Source organism: Marmota flaviventris, chromosome 19 (assembly GCF_047511675.1).
Source record: "Marmota flaviventris isolate mMarFla1 chromosome 19, mMarFla1.hap1, whole genome shotgun sequence".
Taxonomy (NCBI): domain Eukaryota; kingdom Metazoa; phylum Chordata; class Mammalia; order Rodentia; family Sciuridae; genus Marmota; species Marmota flaviventris.
Genome location: NC_092516.1, coordinates 13,651,862 through 13,673,477, shown reverse-complemented (window position 1 = coordinate 13,673,477; position 21,616 = coordinate 13,651,862). Strand labels below are relative to the sequence as shown.

The 21,616-nt window shown below is 44.9% G+C and overlaps 1 protein-coding gene across 2 annotated transcripts in view; it reads right to left on the bottom strand.

Moving 5' to 3' along the window:
* Nucleotides 1–21,616, bottom strand: part of Iqck (IQ motif containing K) — a 119,567-nt gene that overhangs the window by 24,598 nt on the left and 73,353 nt on the right. For both annotated transcript variants that reach the window (XM_071605837.1, XM_071605838.1), the window contains one exon: nt 6,962–7,073. In XM_071605837.1, the coding sequence (XP_071461938.1) occupies nt 6,962–7,073 (112 nt within the window). The remainder of the gene's footprint in view (nt 1–6,961; nt 7,074–21,616) is intronic.

Genomic DNA, 21,616 nt, shown 5'->3' with positions numbered 1-21,616 from the left:
AGAAAGAAAAAAGATTATTTGTATATATATAAAAATACACATACAGTGTTAAGAAATTTATCTAATGGGGGGGTATGTGTATAATATAATCTGATTTTATAGGAAATTTTTTTTATGGTTTCCTTCTCTCTGCTCAAAATGAGATTCCCAAATAAAATGTGGATATTCAATTACAAAGCACATTTAAAAACACTCACTGACTATATGAAGCTAAAATATGCTATTCTTCAAGACAGGATTTTTACATCTCAAAAATGACTTAGGCATCCTCTTTTGAGTTGCACTGGCTGAAATTCTTAACACACACATTTAAAAATAATCCCCACATCTGTCCCGATGGATAGAGACTGGAGGATAATTTCACACCATTTCTGTCCCAGAAGAGAACTCTGCTGGGGACGGTGGCTCTGACTTGGTGTAACATGAGATGGGTTATATATGACCATGATCTACCCAACAGCTGACACCGCTCTCCCTAGACCTCCTGTCTGCCCTGAGGTGCTCCAAGAAATGAACTTGGCAAAATTTATTCATGTTCTAAATACCATTGACAATATGGGTCATAGAGTGATGTGTCTGCTGGATATGTACATAGACGAAGCTCTTATTTTTAAAAAATAAAGTTGAATTTCATTTGCAGTGGCTCTACTATGTTTTGTTGCAGGTCTGAAGAAGAGCTAGCCTGGGCTTAACGTCACTTTCAAATTGCTGAATTTGTGGTGTCATCGTCATTGCAATGTCACCTTGGCTAGGGACATATATTTTTTGCAGTGCTGAGGAGGAGCCCATGGCCTTATGCTTGCAAGGTAAGTGCTGTACCTCTAGCAGTATCCCCAACCCTAGGGACATAAATTTTCTAACCCTCCCCCACCCAGATTCATGAGATTGAAAATGGGAAGTCACTCAGGTGCATGATATCATAACTGGATTCCGCTTGGAGATAACATGGAGGAAACAGAGGGTTCTATCTCACCTGGTGAGCTGCAGGTTGCATCCTGCTCCTTGTGATTCAGCCCCTACTGGGAAGCCTCAAAAAAGAATCCTGGCACACAATGATAATTTAGACATACCATGTCCTGCTCAAGAAGATTCTAGAAGTTTGGGTCTGATGATAGAATCCAAGAGAGTGGCTTGTGGGGCTGGCGTGTAGCTGAGAGGTAGAGCACTTGACTAGCATGAGTGAGGTTCCGGGTTGGATCCCCAGCACCACAGAAGGAACACAAAGAGAACCTGTCTCTGCTTTTCCCCTCAGAGATGTGTTAGAACACTGGACAGAGAAAGCGAAGACCAGGGCCTAGCCCCAGGCCCCACTGCTGTGTGACGGTGAGAAACTTCTCAACCCTTCTGGGTCTCTGTCTCTGTCTCTCTCTCTGCCTGTCTCTCTTTCTCCCAATACTGGGGATAGAACCCAGGAACACTTTACCACTGGGTTCTACATTCCCAGCATTCCCCCCCACACCCACACACTTCTTAATCAGACAGGCAATTTAGCTAGGGCTGGACTTAAACTTGCAATCCTCCTGCTGAGCTTCTACTTATAAAATGAAGCCCAGAGCTTCATACCCCAGATATGTCTGTACAGACCATCTGCCCAGGACCAGGCTTGGTGCAAGGCAACAGGACGAATGAGATAAACACAGACTCAAATGGAACCGCGTGGAGCTCAGAGTGTATCAGAGGAAACCAACACACAATTGTTAAATGCACAATATTTCGATTGTGATGATAACCGACACTGATGGGGACTATGTATCAGGATTAAAGATGATCCTTGGAATCCTACAACAACTATGTGAGACAGACAGGTCCTATTATGAGAGCCATTTTATATGTGGAAAAATGGAGGCTTAATGAAGTTGACTAGGTCAGGGTCGCATGGAAAGAAGTGGTAGTTTGGATTTCAAGGGCAACTTGTACTTCCCCCCCCCCCCCAAGTACTGGGGATGGAACCCAGGGCCTTGCACACGCTAGAGAAGCGCTCTACCACTGAGCTCTGTCTCCAGCTCCCCATTTCCTCTCAAGTGATCACAGACCTGGAGACGACCTTTAGAATTGGCCATTTCACAAAAGGGCGTCTACCACTGTTCCACACTGGGGCTTTTTCTGAAGACCCCTATTGTTCAGAAAGCACTGCTCCTGAAGCCCTAGGAAGGCCACAGGCAGACAGCAGCAGGTGGCCAGATCTGGCTGCTTCCACTCTGCCCTCCTGGTGGCCCGTAACACCATTCAATCTGCTCCGCTCTCCTGGCTCCATAGCAAGCCAAATCAACCCACAGCAAATCAACTCCAAAGAATATGGAAAAATAGCAATAAATAGACACTGTACTTCCCTTGACCTTTAAACTGATTATAGCCCTGATTGCCTTCCAGTTCTGAAGTGTAATGAAGTGGCAGTTGTGCATGGGAGAGTGGCCTGGGCTGAGCCAGCGGTGGTCAGAGCCCAAGCTGCTGCTCTGAGGGATCCCCGATGGGATGTGCTCCTACTCTGCAGCCGTTTCTGGGTATTGACTCATTTAAGCCTCACAGTTCCGTTCATGAATCCCATTTTTACTTATGCTCACTTTGTGCCAGGTGCTATGCCAGGGGATGAGACAGGCAAACCAGATCTTTTTCTCATGGAGCCTACATTCTTATGGGGAAGACACAAAACTGCCAGATAAACAAAACCCAGATGCCCAGTCAAGCATCAGCTGGACTTGCCTTGTTGCTCAGAGCTGAGAACTGGACGCCTAGAGGACTCCATGTTTTTGTCGCCTACCCCCCACAATATGGTGATCACACCAGGGGGGACTCTACACTGAGCTACATCTTCAGCCCTTTGTATTTTATTTTTTTGAGACAAGGTCTTCCTAAGTTTCCCAGACTGACCTTGATCTTTTGATCTTCCTGCCTCAGCCTTCTGTGTGTGCACCAACACATCTGCCTCTGGACTCCATGTTTTAAAAGAGCACAAAATAATTGGGGATCCTGCATCTCCTTAGGGTCTCCACCCTGGCTGAACGTCAGCACCGGGGAAGATCAACACTCAACACTGATGCCTGGGGCTCACCCACAGCAATGATGTCAGGATCTCTGGACGTGAGGCACTGGAATTTTTTTTTTTTTTCACTTAAAAGCTCAAAATAATAGTGAATTTACAAAAGAGTTGCAATAATTGTACAAAAAACTCCTAGATGCACCAATTTTTTTGTATTTCACCATATTTACGTTGACATTTTCTATGTGTATATGCACATGTGCTTGTGTAGTACACATTATCTGTTTCTGAATTACTTAAGACCAATCTGCCTATCATGTCCTTTGACCCCTAAAACCTTCAGCATGTATCTTAAGCAAGAGCTGAGGCCTGGGGACGTAGATCAATGGTAGAGTGCTGGCCTAGCAGGGGCAAGGCCCTGGGTTCAATCCTCAGCACTGCAAGAAAACAAATAAATAAGGCAATTTCTTACTTGATCTGAGTTCACTGATCAAAATCAGGAAAGTTAGTACTGTTACTTATTAGCTAATATGAAGCCTGAATCTCAGGTTTAATGTCCTTTATCAATTTTTTTCCCTGGCCAGGACCCAGTCTGGGGTGGTGCACAGCATTCACCTGCCCTGTCTCTTTGGTCTCCTCTACTCTTGACTTTGGCATTTTTTGAAGAATCAGTTATTTTATAACATGTCCTTCAATGTGCGTCTCTTTCCTCATTATCACATTCAAGCTATGGATTCTGGACAGGAGTAGCGCATAAGAAATGTGTCCTCTGCACTTCTTATCAGGAGACGCACGAAATTGGCTTGTCCCTTTCCTAGTGCCTTTACTTTTGAGCATGAGGCCACTCTGAGGGGTAGCTATCTTTCCTTTGCCATCCTGAAGAGGTCTGGCTATTGGGTAAGGAGACCCCAAGAGAAAAAGGCTGGGAGTGGACTGGGGTCAGGTGGTGGTAGAAGAGGGGGAGTCAGGGTAGGTCCTCACAAGGGGTCTCTGCAGCCTGCTGTTTCCCCTGAGGAAAAACCCAAATGAAACACGCACGCCAAGTCAGAGAGCCAACACGGGGGGCCTGTCCACAGGTCACAGGTGGCCAAGTGGGCTTGGCTGAAGCAGTGGCAGTCAAGAAATGATGGCAATAGAAAGTGTCCTTTTGTATCTCCCTCTTTCCCACCCAGACCCACAGGAGGGAAGAGACTCAGAAGAGGAGGGGACAGAGGCACAAAGACCAGACAACCCTCTTCCTGTACCCAAGCCCATGGGGGGGGAGGGGCAGAGGGGCTGGGTGAGCATTAAGGTGGGGTTGAGACTGAGATTTTAAGACTAGACTTTGTGAAATCAGAGCATACAGAAAAGACAAGGAACAACCTGCCCCTAACATGCCATGAAAGAAAGGGACTTCAGAGAGAAGAGCTGAAGGCAGTTCTGGGGCGAAAACAAAACTTGTCTAGATCACCCCCTCTTGAGAGCTCCAATAAACTGATTCCTGCCCCTGACCCTTAGTAGGGTACCTAGGGAGTCCTCTCTGAGGACATGTGTCCCTGTCTAAAGGATGAGGAGAAGCTGGGAAGGGTGACACAGCAGGATAGGAATGGGAACCGTGAAGTCCCTAGGTAAGAAGGCATGGCATTTTTTAAGAACTAAAAAGAGACCGGCTGGGCACAGTGGTGCACGCCTGTCATCCCAGCCACTTGGAAGGCTGAGGCAGGGGTATGGTATCGTGAGTTCAAGGCCAGCCTCAGCCAAAGTGAGGTGCTAAGCAACTCAGTGAGACCTGTCTCTAAATAAAATACAAAATAGGGCTGGGGATGTGGCTCAGTGGTCCAGGGCCCCTGGGTTCAATCCCTGGTATCAAGAGAGAGAGAGAGAGAGAGAGAGAGAGAGAGAGAGAGAGAGAGAGACTGGGGGTTGTAGCCCTCTGAGGCCGGTATGAGTACAGGGTCGTCTGGGACACTTAGAGGACCAAAGTTTGCATGCCTTGTAGTCCACTGAGCTATGGATGACTATTTGCCCATGGTTTTCATATTTGTAAAGTACTACATGGTTATTTAAAAGACTCCAATACTGTACTTCCTCCCCTCTGGTCCAAATTTCCAAAGATAACTATCATTGGTTTTCTTCCAAACTGCTCAGACATCTGTTTTTCATATGTATATCTTCTATTTGAATAAAAAATTGTAGCTCAAAAATTTTTTTTCCATTTGCAAATATATCATGAATCTCCTTCCACATCACTGGTTAGCTATACCATGGAGTGCTAAACATCGTGACCTCCTCTCTGGCTGATAACCAGAATGATATTCAGAGTGTATTAAATGAAAAAGAAGACCATATAACAGAATTTATACATAATCTAATTTTTAATAAAACATGACTAAATATTTATTTGTATTTTTGATACTGGAAAGAGTAATTTAGCAGGATGAACACTAAAACATTAGTTTTAATGGGGTTTCTGGGCCTTACCTCCTTTTCTGGCTACTGCTTTCTTAATTTCCCTACTGTGGATGTGTAGCAACTTAAAGTTTAAAAATTTTTAAAAAACTTTAAAGGGAAATGGTGACCCTGGTAGAAAAGAAGTATAATGGGGTTCTCCAGAGAAACAGTGCCAATAGGAAATTATAGATTATATACATACAAAGAAAGAAAGAAAGAAAGGGAATTAAGGAATCTTAGCTATAAGGAAGAGATTTACTATAAGGCGTAGGCTCACAGGAATACGGAGATTGGAGAGCCCCACCATCGGCCTTCCTCAAGCGGGAGATCTAGGGAAGCTGGGCTGTGCCTCAAAGGTTTGGCACCTGGGAAGCCCACGGTGTAGAGTCCAGCTCAGGTCTGAAGGCCTAAGAACTAGGAGTATCAGGGGCAGGAAAAAGCCAACGTCCCAGCTCAAATTGGCACAGTGAATTCAGCCTTCCTCACCTTTTGCTCTGTCAGGCCCTCAACAGATTGAATGATGCCCACTATTATGGTCTGGACATGAGTGTCCTCCAAAAGCTCATGCATGAGACAATGCAAGAAGGTTTGCAGGGGAAAGAATTGTGTACTAGTCAGTAAATCAGTCCCCAAACAGGGATTAAGCTGTAAATGAAGACAGAATGTGGCTTGAGGATGTGGTCAATGGGGGTGTGCTTTATGGGCACATAAGTTGTCCCTGGACAGTGGATTCTGGGCTCGCACTCTCTTTCTCTCTCTCTCTCTCTCTCTCTCTCTCTCTCTCTCATTGGTGGTCATGTCCTGAGCTGCTTTCTTCCACCACAACCTTCTTCCATGATATTCTGCCTCACCTTGATTCCCGAGGAATGGAGGCGGCTGTCTACGGACTGAGACCTCTGAAACCCTGAGCCTCCACATAATCTTTTCCTCCTTAAAATTGTTCTTGTCGGGTCTTTGGCCACAACAGCAAAAGCTGACTAAAACGCCCCCCACATTTGGAAATGAAGCCATCTGCTCTGTTCAGCTCACCAACTCAAATCCCAATTCTAGAAGCATCCTCACAGATGTACCCCAGAAATAATTTTACCAGCTATCTGAACATCCCACGGCCCAGCCAAGTTGACACTTAAGAGTAACCATCACAAAAAGGGAGAAGACAGGTACAAAATACCACTTAAGTTCAGGCACACAATCAAAAATTTAAAAGAATGAATGGTTGCAGATATGCTGTTTCTAAAATAATGGTTTCTTTTGTTTTTTTTGTTTCATCTTGTTTTGTTTTTTGTTTTTTTATGTCTTGTAGCTTAAAAACTAAAAACCTGAAAATACAAGGTGACACCAAGGTCACCCCTGAAGGAAGAAAATGACCATGTAAATAATCTCAACTCTGTCATTCCAGGGCAGAATCTTAAGATGTAGTCCCTTGGCCCTGTACAAATTGAGTTCTGTGTAGACACGAGGTCCTCATAACGCCTCAGGGGCTTCCTTCTTGAGCTCAGAAGAAGGATCAGGCTTTTCCTGAAGACACTGAGGACAGTGAGCCAAGCTACTGACCTTTGCGCTCCTGTTTCATCCAGAATATTCTCACTCGATGGCGAATGTTCTTGTCCTCCCGTAGCTTCTTCTGCCAGGTACGCAGTTCTTGAATCTCAGGATCACAGCGAACCTGGAAAAGCCCCAGAAAGCTTCAGTCCCTTTTCGGTGTACTTCTGTGCATTATTAGTTTATTAACCCTGTGTAGAAAAGCCTTTATTAATCAATTAGAGATATTTTTTACATAAGGGTACATTCCTGCCCTGTCCCCAGCACTGGGGGTTGGACCAGGGTGCTCTACCACTGAGCCACATCCCCAGCCCTTCTTCTTTTTGTTTTGTTTTGAGACAGGGTCTCCATAAGTTGCCCAGGCTGGCCTCGAACTTGCAATCCTCCTTCCTCGGGCTCTTGAGTTGCTGGGGTTACAGGTGTGTGCTGCAGTGCCTGACTGGACACACTTTTGACTCTCAAGGAATCATTGCTCTAACTGCATTATCTACATTCCCAAAGCTCACATGTTTGAACATAAATGAGGTTTTATGAATATTTGTTATAGTAATGGTAGGTTGGGCGCATTCTAGATCTATGTTATCCCCTAGAAATACAATGTAGTCAACATGTTTAAATTTCCTGTCTCATTTTTTTAAAAAATGAGATTATTTTTTAAGAATATGTTTTATTTAACCTAAAATATCCAAAAGTTTGCCATTCATTTCAGCCATTCAATTTATATTGATGTAATCAATATAAAATTGAGATATTTCACTTTCTGTTTTCCATGCTAAATATTCAGCATATGATGCATTTTTGCACATACAGTGAATCTGTCTGGATAAGTGCTCGGTAGCCTCATGAAGCTGGGGCCTACTGTACTGGATAGCACAGTTCTAGATTGATCTCTGTAAGTAGATTAACCCCAGCTCCATCCACTTTACACCAGGTGACTGAGTATCTACTTCATGCTAGGCGTGAGAAGGAGACGATGATTAATAGCAACTGTAGTAACTATTATATTTGCTTTACTCATATACCTCCTATGTCCTAGGCATTATGTATTTTTACAAATTTTAGCCAGGCATGGTGGCAAATGCCTGTGATCCCAGTGACTCATGAGGCTGAAGCAGGAGGATCCCAAGTTCAAGGCCAGTCTCAGCAACTTAGTGATACCTGGGCTCAAAATAAAAAATAAAAAGGACTGGGGACATAGCTGGGTAATGAAGCAGCTCTGAATTCAATCCCTATAATAAGAAGAAAAATTATTTTACAAATTTAAATCATTAAATAACCCGATGAGGCAGGAATGACGATTCCTATTTTTATAAATGAGAGAACTGGGTTGCCAATGCTTAGAGTTGGGAATGGAGCTGGGATCCACACTTTGGCAGACGAGCCTTTGAGAATCAGGAGCCTAACAGGACACAGGAGCAACATCCACAAGGAGTGGCAGGAGAAAGATACCAGGGAAAATGTGTAACTAAGAAGAACCAATTTAAAAAAAAAAAAAAGGAAATATCAAAGATATCAGTAAGTCTAAGGGAACAGGGTTGGAATCTAACCAGCCTAGAGTGGTCAGGCAGGAGGTGACTCCTGAGGTGAGTTTTGAAGAATGAAGTGGAGTTAGTCTTGGGGAGAAGGGGTGGAGTGGACTGGTGTCCGGGACAGAGGCCAGCCTGCACAGAGGTATGTAGGCACGAAGCAGTCCTGTTGACTAAGATAAAGGACAAGGTCAAAAGCAGTAGAGGGTTTGGAAGAGCCACAGCTACTGAGGCCCAACCCTGTTCCAATCATCCCTCCACCTCTCCACTTGCCAGAGGAGGTGTTCCTTACAAAGTGGACCCCAAGACCAGACGTTGGTGGCTCTACACACATGGATGTGTGTCAACTTTTTTTTTTTTTAAAGATAAGTTATAGTAGCAAAAGAATGTCAGGGAACATTCTGGAAAAGGAAAGACCACTTTTTCAAAGAAGTTGCCATGGTAACCAGCACCCATTCAGCTCTGGGTCAACTATTAAAGACAGCCACGCTGGGGGCTCCCTTACTAAATCAGCTCTGCTCACTTAAAATGAGGTGGTAGCGTCATGTTCAGGGGAACAGTATCCTGTGCTGAAATTAGTATGCGAACTGGGGAAGTCACATGCCACTAGATCACTGTGGCCCCCTCCTGTCTTCCCAGGGTTCCCAGGTGCCCAAGGGGATGGTCTGCTGGCTCTTCTGCCCTTGAACCTTGACTCTGACAGTCAGGAACTAGTACCTCAGCTGCTGGGAGGGAGCAAGAGGAACAGAAGCAGAAATGGGGACCTCATATAGCTCAGGACACAGCGTCTGCAGGGCAGGAGTAATGGGAGCCAAGAGAGGTGACGCTGGGCAGCACAGGCTTGTCTAACTGGGAAGCTGCTCCCTCACTACTGATCTCATGATGCTACCAAGCCAGTCTCTGCTTTTACAGGCCACCACTGGGTCAGTGACCCACCCAAGTCACTGGGCTGCCTTCTTCAGTCACTGCAGTCCTTTAAGGGAGCCCAAGCCTAGGCTCTCAGGTTCCACCTTTTTAAAGTCACCCACACAGTCACCTCCCCATGCCCCAAAGGGCTCATTGAGTCAGGTTTCACCACTAGCCCCCTCGCAGCCCCCAAACCACCATTCTCTCCTGATTTACTCCTATCAACAAAGGTCCACCTCTTCTTCTTCTCTTGATAATTTTATTTGGGGGAGATTTATTGTCCTTGTGTCCAAGAGCAACAAGTAACCTAATGGTTTCCCTTTTCAAAAAGTGATCAAATACATATCACGTAATATATACCATTTTCATCTTTTAAAGTATACAGCTCTGGGGCATTAAGGACATTCGCAATGTCATGCAACCATCCGTGCTCAATGTTATGGTCTGGACATGAGATGTCCCCCAAGAGGTCCTCTGTCAGTACTAGAATGTTCAGAAGTAAAACGATTAGATTATGAGGACTGTAACCCGATGGTTTAGTTAGCATCTGTGTCACTGTGACCAAAATACCTGACAAGAACAACTTGGAGGAAGGAAGGTTTATTTGGGGCTCATGGTTTCGAGATCTCGGTCCATAGCTCTGGGCCCAAGGTAAGGAGGAACATCATGACATAAGGGCATGGCAGAGAAAAGCAGTGCCCCTCATGCCTGGGTCAGGAAGCAGAGAGACAGAGGGAGAAGGAGGGACCACAGAAAGAACGACCCTCAGGGCACACCCCGGTGACCCACCTCCTCCAGCCACATGGTACCTGCCTCTCATAATTCTCACAATTCAGTCATTTCACCTCTGAGCATTCTGCAGAAACAAAGGAGACTGGGGAGGATGACTCACATCCAAACCACAACATCCAATCAGTGGATTAATCCACTTGATGGATTCATAAGTTGTGGACCACTGTACTTGGGTGGTAACTGTAGGCAGGTGGGGCATGGCTGGAGGTGGTCATCACGGGGGGCGTGGCCTTTGGGGGTTCTATATTGTCCCAACAGCTCCTCCTTTTGCTATCTGCTTCCTGACCACACCATGAGGTAAGCAGCTGTCCTCCACCACTGACCTTCCGCCATGATGCTTTGCTCTACCTTAGGCCCAAAGGGAAGGAGTCAGCAACCTCTGAAACTGTGAGCTCAAAACAAACTTTACCTCCTCTAAGTTGGTCTTGTATTTTGGTCACAGAGACAAAAAGCTGACATGCTCATCTAGTTTCAAAACACTTTCATCAATTCGAAAGGAAACTCCATACCTGTCAAGCAGTCACTCCCCAACCTCCCCGCACCCACCCCTGCCACCCACCCCTGCCACCCACCAATCTGCCTTACTTCCCAGAGTCTTAGACATTTGCTGATTCTGGATATTTCATATAAATGAAGTTATACACTCTGTGAGGCCTTTTGTGTCTGGATTCTTTTACTTATACAATGCTTTCAGGTTTACCCACATGGTACCGTGTATCAGTATTCCATTCCTAAGATTCCACTGTACAGTTATACCACATTATTCTTGTCCCTTTATCTCTTCATGGACATTTGAGTTGTCACCTTTTGGCTATTGTGAACAGAGCTTCTATGAACCTTTGTGTCCAAATTTTTGTTTAATCACCTATTTTCCTATAGTCATTGGATTCTCAATTACCTAAACATTCTCAAACAAAAACACCCATTTCCACAACATCAGGAAACCGGAGGCTGTTCACAGGCCTCTGCTGCCCAGTGTGGTGTGACTTTCCTGTTTGGCCAGAGACTCCTCCCTCTGTTCCTTGACTTCCTTCATTTTGCACCAAGGGCTGCTGTTTACCCGTGGAGAACACAGCAGCCCCGCTAGTTACTGCCTCATTGCCAGGAAAGCCTGGATCTGCAGAGAAGCCTTTTGTGAGCCCTGGGGAAAGCATGCGCCCATTGAACTAGCCTAATCCTAGTCATTATTACCATGATTAGAGAATCAATTTAAAGGGCAGCTGTTGTCCAATCAGCAAATACCACAGAGTGCAGTGAGATGTTTAATACATAAGCAAGGTCGTTACCAAACAAAGGCTCCCCTACCAGTGGCTTTCTATACACTTTGTTTATTTATTTATTTTTGTGGTACTGGGGATGGAATCCAGTACTCTATACTCTTTTTTTTTTTTTAAGTAGTACTAGGGATTGAACCCAGGCGCTGTATACTACTGAGCTTTGTCCCCAGCCCTTTTAATTTTTTGTTTTGAGACTGGGTCTTCTAAGTTGCCCAGTTTGGCCTTGAACTTGTGACCCTCCTGACTCTACCTCCCAAGTAGCTGGGATTATAGGTGGGTGCCACCATATCCAGTTACCTACGTTCACGTTTTAAAATTACTGTTTGGTGTCCACTTGCTCTTTCAGAATAAGCACATGTAGTATAATATACATTATCAGGCACTGGACTTTGGAGTAAGACAAAAACAAAAAAAAAATTCCTTTAGGCAGGTGTAAAAATTATTTAAAAAATCCTATGAAACCACCAAATTCCTTTTATTATATATGACTCTGATGAAAGGCACCCTAGGTAACATATTGGATTAAAAGTCTACTCCAAATCAGACACTCTGAGGATGAATCTCAGCTCTGCAAATTACAAACTGAGGAACCTTGAGCAAGTCACTGAAACTCTCTGAGCCTTGATTACCTCAACTGTCAAATGGGGATAACAAAAATATTTACTTAAAGTTGTGTTGGGGTTAAAACAAGCTAATACATCTAGAGCGCTACAAACCAAGTGTGTGACACACAGTAAGTTCTCAAGTGTTTTAGTGACTTCTTAAATCAATTAATAAAGTATTGGGAATAAGCTGTATTCTGTACCGAGGTTGAACCCTACAACTGCTGTAGTGGCTGCCAAGTGGCGGCAGAGGCCACGAGTTATAAAATTGAAAGCAAGCTCTCCTCCCTCAGGTTATGAGCACTGAACACATAAATGATTTTTATAGTTTTATAGCATTGGGCATTAGCCAGCTGGTCCAGAAGTATGGGGGCTCCGTAGGATAGCTGCAGGCTGGGAAGGGAGAGAGGTGTTTGCAAAGTCTCTGAAATTACCCAGCACAGATCTCTACTTCTGAATTCCTCTTAGGGAAGTTGTTTTCCCTGCTTCGTGGCAAAATAGACAAAACCAGCAACAGCTACCCTTTCTGGATGATTCCCTGGGACTTTTTCTAATTGCCCCCAGAGGAAAACACTTACTGTATTACCGCTGCTGGAAAGATGCTGGAGCAGTTACACACTGGACAACTCCCCCAGTGATGCTCACAAGCATCCGCCAGCCACCTGGCAGGAGAGGCCACCCGGAAAGTTCTCCCATCTTAGCCATGGCCTGGTGTGCCAATCATTATGCTGATGGATTCTATGCCCTAGAAAAGCAGATTCCAACACGGAGGACATACGTGTTTGCAAAATCTCTTTCAATTACCTAATGAAATATTTGGAACTAAAAATGCATGAAATCAGTTTTTTCTTTGTAAGGGAGTTTCATGAGTTCTTCTCAGATTTTTGGCAAAACAAAATAAAGTGGTTGCTTTGTTTTGTTTGTTTTTGTTTTTATCTTTCCATCCTGGAAATGATTAGCATTTCTTATTGTCTCAAGGAACTAATTTGAAAGGCCTGTGCTAGCCTCTAGTTGCTGGTATTGTGCAGGTGTTGCTGATATTCGTCTGCAGGATGACAGTGTGCTTCTTAGAGCTGCTCGGGGCTTTCAGAGAGGGTTAGAGGAGTATTCTAGAGCAGCATCTTTCAAACAGTGGGAGTCGGCATATTAGGAGTAAATTCAAGCAGGTGGGTGTGAATGGCATTTTAAAAACCTGATTGAGTAGAAAATAACTGTGACTCCTTTATCATTAAGAACCCTCTTACCTCTGATAAAATATTTTGCCTCAAAGTCTATTTTATCTGATACCAATAATAATAAATAACCTTTCCTTAACATTTGTGCTATGTATCTTTTCCCATGTCTTTACTTCAACCATTGTGGGTCATTAAGTGATATGTATGTGAGTGTGTGTGTGTGTGTGTTGTGTGTGAGTGTGTGTGTGTGTGTCTAAAAATCAGAGATGAAGCAGGACACAGTGGCACCTGTAATCCCAGGAGAATCCCAAATTTGAGACCAGCCTGACCAATTTAGTGAGGCCCTCAGCAACTTAGTGAGCACCTGTCTCAAATTAAAAAATAAAAAAAAGGATTGGGGGTGGGGAATGTAGCTCAGTATTAAAGTACCCCCTAGGTTCAATTCCCAGTTCCAAAAAAAAAAAAAAAATAGATGGACTTATTCTACTATTTATATTTATTATGGTTAGTATATATTTATCTCTCTACCTTACTGTGTTTTATTTATCATACTTTTATGTTTCTTTATAGTGCCTTATATTTCCTGTATTCTACTGATTTATATTCTATTTTCTTTCTTTAATATGTTGCTATAATGTAATAAAGTAAAACACTTGAATAGGTCCAGGCTCCTAAACGATATGAAGACTTCAGAAGGCCGTAAACCCAATCTTCCTATTCTCAGCTTTCCTATTATTGTTGCCTGGTGTCTAAGTTTCCCCTTATTTATCTCCCATTGGCTCATGCCTGTTTAGGTCTATGGGCTTCCTCAGACACCACCGTTTCTTCATCCCACTCCTTCCTTATGGGTTCAATTTCCTTCTCATTCAAGAAGAACATTTAGGAGGATCTTTCAGAGAGAGAGACAAGTCTGAGAATGTCTTATAACCCTTGTTTTTGAGTGACAATTTCATAGGTATATAATTCTAGGTTGAACGTTATTTTCCCTCTGGATTAGAAGAGTTGACACTGCGCTGTTTTCTGGAATACAGCTGCTGATTAGAAGTCTGTGCTCTTCCTTGACTTTGGAGGTAACCTTGCCTGCAGGACATCTTTAAGTTTCTTCTTTGCTTTTGGCATTCCACAGTTTGACCATGAAGCATGTTGGCGTGCCTTAGTTTTTATTTAGCTAATTCAGGATTCATGTTTCTTCGCCTCTGGAATATTCTCACTCAGTATCTCTGGGAATACGGTTTCTCCACCATTCATCCCGTCGTCTCCCTATGGGATTCCCACTAGACTCATGCTGGACCTTCTCCTTCTGGCCTGGTCTCATCACTCTTTCCACCATTCCCATCTCTAGCTTCTGCTTCATTCTCTCTCCAAGATCTGTCTGCCAGTTTCCAGCTGTGTCTATCTCTTAGTTAACTCATACCCAAAATATGGTCCACGGCTAACCTCTGGTGGGAACTTATTAGAAATACAAATTCATGGCTCCTCCAAACCCCATTAAGTCAGCATTTACCAGAGAGTAGGTCCAGGAATCTGGGTTTTAACTTTCCCGGTATCTCTGATGCTCACACACACTTGAGATGCTCTGCTTTAGTAAACTTACTGATTATCTTCATTTCTGAAGGTTGCACTTACTTCTTTATAAAATCTGAATCCCCCTCCTTCTCTCTTACTGTCTTGTTCCTTAGGCAAGGTTTATTTTATTTTTTTCTTTTAGTAAATCTCTATAATCATCTTAAGTACACTTATTTCATAGATTCAAATTGCTACTCTTAGGGGCCTGAACTTTCTAGTTGGTTGTATTTGCTGACTTCCCTCTTCCTTGTTGGTTTATTATTTTTAAATCATGAGCTCAGAACTTTTGAGAGTCTTTGTTCCAACTCCAGTTCTTGTCTCTTATCTCGGGGTCAGTAAACTTTTGTAAAGGTTCAAATAGTAAATATTTTTGGCTTTGTGGGGCTATCCAGTTTGTCATATCAACTCCATTCTGCCATTATAACATAAAATCAGCCATTGACAATATGTTAAAACATGGGCAAGGCTGTGTTCCAATAAATCTTTATTTATAAAAAAAAAATGGGCAGTGGGCTGGATTTGGTCCAGTGGCTATGATTGACCCACCCCTGGCCCTATCCTTGAGTAGGCATTAGAACCATCGCCCCCAGCTTCCTCACTGCCTCTCCCCTCTCCATGCCCTACATGTCATTAATTTAAGACTATTTTCTAAACTTACTTGATGACATTGAGGTCCCTAGGGCCCTTGGCCTATAGGTTCTGATTCAGTACCTGTGAGGCAGACCCAAGGCTTGAGTATGTTCAGCAAGAAGCCCAGGTGATTCCAATGATCTGAAAAGTTTGGGAAACCCTGCTCACATGGATCAGAATGCCAAGATTGGGCTTTCAAGTTACTATAACATCTGAGCTGCTTTCAGGTCTTACATGAATGCCATGGTGATGACCGCGAAGCCCTAACATCTGAGCCAAGAAGGACGGCTCAGTCAGGAAGGCATGACTGTGACTCACTCGGCAGCTGCTCTCCAGTGGGGTCAGCTTTGCAATGCTGGACCTAAAAAAGACGTCTCCCAGGAAGCCACACCTATTTTGTTTTAAAGTCCCCTTAATAATAAGGCCCTATCACATTCCGTACTACGGAGAAGCGGAATTTCCCCCAACAGCTCAGTGATGACAGTTCAGATAAAGTTCAACCCACTCTTCCTGATACTTGTTTGCCCAAATAATCAGGGAATGAATAAGCTGCTAAAGCATTTAAGATATTTGATGAACTTTCCAATGATTTATGGGGTTAAATTGTAAAAAGTTTGCAACGCCAAAGACTATAGTTTCGCACAAGGCTTTGATCTCTTCCTTAACATCAAGACTCAGAGGTGACGTGTGTGGTATTTTCACTACAAAGTAGTGCCAGCATTATTTTAGGAGTTTTATACATATTAACTCTTGAGAAAACATTTGTTTTTCCCCCCACCCCACAGTGCTGGGGATCAAACCTAGAGCCTTTTGTATGCTAGGCAAGGTGCTCTGTCATTGAGCTATACCCCCAGTCCTTACATATTAACTTTTCTTAAACTGAGGATTGAACCCAGGTGTGTTCTACCAGTGAGCTACATCCCCAGTCCTTTTTGAGACGGGGTCTGGTGCATGCCACATGCCTGGCTCTTACATATTAACTCTAATCCTCAAATCTGTGATGTAGGCATTACTGACATCCCCATTTTCAATGAGGTAACTGAGCCAAAGGGAAGCAAAATAACTTTCCTATAGTTGCATTTATAGCCCAGAACTTGAGCCCAAGTAGTTTCCCCACCCCTAACCCAGCACTTGGGATCAAACCTGGGAGTGCTCCACCACTGAGCTACATCCCCTACTTTTTTATTTTTCATTTTGAGACAGGGTTTCTCTAAGTCACCCTGGCTGGCCTTGAACTTGAGATCCTCCTGCCTCAGCCTTCTGAGTAGCTGGGATTACAGGTGTGGGCCACTGCACTCAGTTTAAGTAGTCTAATTCTGAAAAAGGTAGTTGTCAACTCTGTCTGCCTATGGGAATCACATGGGGGAGCTTTAGAGAAACCACTGATGCTTGGTCCAGGAGGGTGGTGCCTCTAATTCCAACCGCTCAGGAGGCGGGCAGGAAAGTTGTAAGAACAAGGCCAGATTGTACAACTGAGATCCTGTCTCAAAATAAAAAACAAAAAGAACAGGGGATGTCGCTCAGTGGTAGAGCACCCTTGGGTTCAATTCGCAGTACTGAAAGCAAATCAGAACCTACTGATGCCCATGTTTTACCACCACAGCCTCTGATTTGATTGATGGTTTCAGGGTTGTCATAGATGCCCAGGTACTTCTAAGGTAGAGTCAAGGTTGACAGTCACCATTCTAAAGCTGGACACTCAACTTGAGTGATGGGTGTGGGGCGTCTCCAAGTGTGGTCCCCAGATTAGCAGCATCACCTGAGAATTTGTTTGGAATGTCAGTTCTCAGGTTTCACCCAGACCTACTGGCACAGATACCCTGGGGTCACAGCTCTGCAATCTGTGCGTCAATGGACCCTTCAGATAATCCTGATGCAGGCTAAAGATCGAGAATCACTGTGCCATGTCCCTGATGAATCACATCTCTCTGTATCCTCGCCCCTTTATAAAATTGCCACTCTGCTCACTAAATAGGGGACTTTCTCTCCCTTCTTCCAAGACCAGGCAGATCCTGTGAGTTGCTTTGACTAACAGAAAGTGGAAGTTGCTGTTACACAGGTTCCAGAATCTAGGCCTCAACAAGGCTTGGAAAACAGCAGCTTTGGCCTCCCTACATTTAGGGAAGCTGATCTGACCCACTGGAGAATGGGAGGCCACATGGAAGACACATCCAGAGCCACTGCCAGACACATGTGGAAGGCCAGCTTGGACCTTCCGGCTGGGCCTGGTCACTAGCTGAACTTGGCCACAAGTGAGTCCAGGTGAGATCAGCAGAGGAAGCAGCCAGCCCAAACAGAATCATGAAAAATAATCAACTGCTGTGGGTTTAAGTCACCGAGTATTAGGGTGGTCAGTTACTCAGCAGAGGGGACTCAAGTGCAGCTGTGCTGTGTACCTATGACCTTAGCCTTGAAGGGACACTGTTTAGCCCTTCATACAAAAGGACTGTAGGAAAGTTGGGAATGTGGCTGGTACCAGTGCCAGGAGGGTTCTAGGGGCCTCACAGGCAGGTCTGGCTCCCTGGGCACTGCCCTGGGCTCTCACACAGGCCCTGCGTGTAGAAAGGCCCCACACTTATTTTACGCTCTGCTGTCACCTTCTAGAAATTCTTAAGAACTTTGAACAAGGAGCCCTGCCTTTTCATTTTACACTGGGCCTTGCAAATTATCGGCTAGTCCTGCTCATTGGTAGCTTTCTCATTGTTCCTCACAATAACCTAGGGACCAGAATTCATTATTATTATCAGTCACATTTTATAGATAAGGAAGATGAAGCTCCGTGAAGTTCAATGCTAATACAAGGTCACATGGTGAGGGGGGCAGGCTGGCGCTCAGGCTTCTCAAGCCGATCCCCAGCGCCATCCCACCGCCATCCCACCGTGATCCCACCGTGGAGGACCCTGTTCGACCACAGATAAACCTGGAGTCTGATTTGTCAACTTTCATCACATCCTTGGGATACACTGTGACTAGGCAAATAAGGTGTGTGTGTGGGGGGGGGGGGCAGTGCTGAGAGCCTGGCAAGTTGGCAAAGGCATTTTCTGGACTCACAGCTGTAACCCGGAGTGTATTTGAATAGGAGCAGGTGGGGGAAGGGAAGGGGGAGGGCCGAGCCTGGGAAGTGGGGCTCAGAGCACTCTGAATCCTTATTTATAGTTCTCTGGCCTATTTCAGCCTGCTGGGCAGCTCTGAAATTGCCTTGAGAACTGGGCCTAGACGCTGACCATGGAAACCGGGCGCCTTCGTTCTGGGGTATGGCTGGAATCATGCTGGGCAACAGACAAAGGTTTTGTGATGAGCTCAAGGACGTTTTGAAAAACAAAACAAAAACAAAAACAGGATTTTCTTGGACAGGGAATAAAAACAGCATTTAATTGAGACCATCAGGAAATGATCAGAATATAGCCTTAGAGAAGCAAATGCAGGGGTCAGAGCAAGTTAATAAAAAGCCAGCAGTTAGGAGGCCTCAGCCATGTGCCTGGCACTGTGCTGAGGACTGACACACCCCCTTTCATTTATACCCTCCTGAGAGGGCAGTGCCATGGTCATTCCTACTTTATAAGAAAGGAAACTGAGACTTAGGAAAACGAAGAAATTTGTCCAAGGTCATAGGGTCAGCAAGCCGGGATTCAAATCTGCATCCTGGCACCTCTGTTACCCAGATAGTCAACTATAGTGTTGTAAAAAACTATGGTGTTGTAAAGTTCTCAAACTTTAGAAAGTCAAGACTCTCCCAAGCGTCTTGTTAAGAAGCAGATCTTGATTCAGAAGGTCTGGGGTGGGGGCCTCAGATTCTGCATTTCCAACCAGTCACCAGATGATGGATGATACCCCTGGTCTGTGGACCACAGTCTGAGTAGCAAGCATGTAATACACAATAGTTTTTCTGCCTTTTTTTTTTTTTCCAGTATGGTGATTGAACCCAAGGGATTGCTAGGCAAGTGCTCTACTACTGAGCTACACTTTAGCTTTTCCTGCTTCTTTTATCCTCCTGCAGTCTGCTCTCTTGACAGCAACCTCAGTTATTGTATTGGTTTCCATTGCTGCATAAGAAATATCAGCCTCCAAACTTGACAACCTAAAACAACAGCACCACAGTGCTGAGGGTCGGGAATCCAGGAGCAGCTCAGCTGGGTGGTTCCTGCTCAGGGTCCCCCTGAGCTTCCAGTTAGGCTGTCAGTTGAGCCCAGAGTCATCTAGAGGCTGAACTGGGCCAGAGGATCCACTGGGCTCGCTCACGTGGCTCTCGGCTGGAGGCCTCTGTTTCTTTTCACGCAGATTTCTCCGCCGGGCTGTTCAAGACAGGACATCTGGCTTCCCTCAGAGTGAACGATCCCAGAGACAGAGAGACAGCAAGCAAAACTACAGTATCTTTCATCACCTAATCTTGGAAGTGGCACACCATTATTTCTGCCATTTTCTATTGGTACAATGTGGGAAGGGACTCAGCAGGAATGTGAATCCTAGCCGGTAGAGATTATTGGGGAATCACTGTGGATGCCAACTACCACAGATTCCTGAAAAATGTCAGTGTGACTCCTCTGCTTGAAGCCCTACTATTACTTCTCATTGAATTAGAGTAAAATCATCATCCTGTTGAAGGTGCCCATTAGACACTACAGGACCTGGTCCCTGATCTTTTCTTGCCTCTGTCCCCCTCACCCCCAGCTCACTTTCATCAACCACACTGACTCTCTTACTGGTCCTCAAATACCTCTAGCACGTGCTTTTCCCTCTGCCTAGAGTGAACTTCATTTAGGTCTCTTCCCAACACCTTCTCAGAGAGCCCTTCCAAACCTCACCACCTAAAATAGTAGTCTCTGGTATTCTCTAGGCCTTTAATTTGCTTTGTTTTGTTTCATGATATTTACTTCTACAGATACTGAGTTTGGCCATGTAACTTGCTTTGGCCATTGGGGTGTGTGTGTGGCAGTGGCAAAGCCTACCTCCCAGTCTAGGTCTTGAGAGGCCTTGTGAGTTTTTGGTCACCTCTCTGAGAGCATTCAACCTCTGCTGGCACGTGCTGTCCGTAGGCTGTGTGTGGACTGTTGCTCACAGTAGCCTCCTGAGGGGATAAGTCTGGCCCTGGGAACTCCCTGTGGCACCCCCCACAGGGACTAACCACCTGATGCAGATGAACTTCCCCCTCAAGCTCTGCCTAAGATCCCACCTGAGATGGGTGTGACTTGCTGAGATGCCCATCAACCTGCTGACTGCAAACATCATAAGCAAGACTCCGCCCTGGAAACCTTATCCCTGCCTTTGATGTACCCCCTTAAATAAACCACCTAGTTCCAGCACCCATGGGGACTAGATCTATCAGGGGCTTTGCATTATGTAAATATATTTCTGAGTGTCTGTGTTTTGTTACTTATTAATTATCTGAGATTGTAAGTTTTAGGTGGATTCCCCTGGGCAGAAAAGAACCCTGAAAAGAGACACTGGCCCTCATTCCCCCCAAAACTCTGCCATGCAAACACCCAGCCCCTATAGCCTGCTGATCTCAGAAGGATGCAGGACCTAGAACAAAACGAAAAAGAACCCATAGCCCAGAGCTACGTGTGGCAGAGCCCAACCCAGGGCAGGTGAAATTGGACTGGTCTGCAGACAGGGAAGGTGAAGATCATATGTAGATTTTGGGACGGTTTATTAAATGTCATCATTGTGCCCATTGCTGGTTGGCACTCTTTTTAATTTTTAATTCTGGTGGTGCTGAGGATCAAACCCAGGGCCTCTGGCGTGTTGAGCATGCGCTATGCCACAGAGCTCCACTTGGTCACCCTAATTGACCCACTTCTTGACACCTCTCTATTTATTCACATGGCAGGAAGGCAAGCTCCCTGAGGGCAGGCCTTGGTCTTATTCCCTAAAGCATTCCCAGTGCCCAGAAGGAGGCTGGCCTGCCTGCCACCTGGAGGGGCTCAATAAATACGAGTGGGTAAATATTAGTGGATGAATTGATCTAATTGTAAAAGCTGCTCCTTTACCGTTGTACTCTACGGCCTCCAAATCAGCCAAAAAAAATTGCAAAATACAAACTTTCTGTCTTCGACAGCATTTCTAGGCAGCGTAGTATTCACCAGGAAAATGTGACTCACGTCAAGCTGTTTTCTGTTGTCTCTGTGCCAGATGCCATCTGTCTTCACCTAGGTAGTGTCACAAGTCAGCCAGAAATGACAATCGAGCCCTGCCT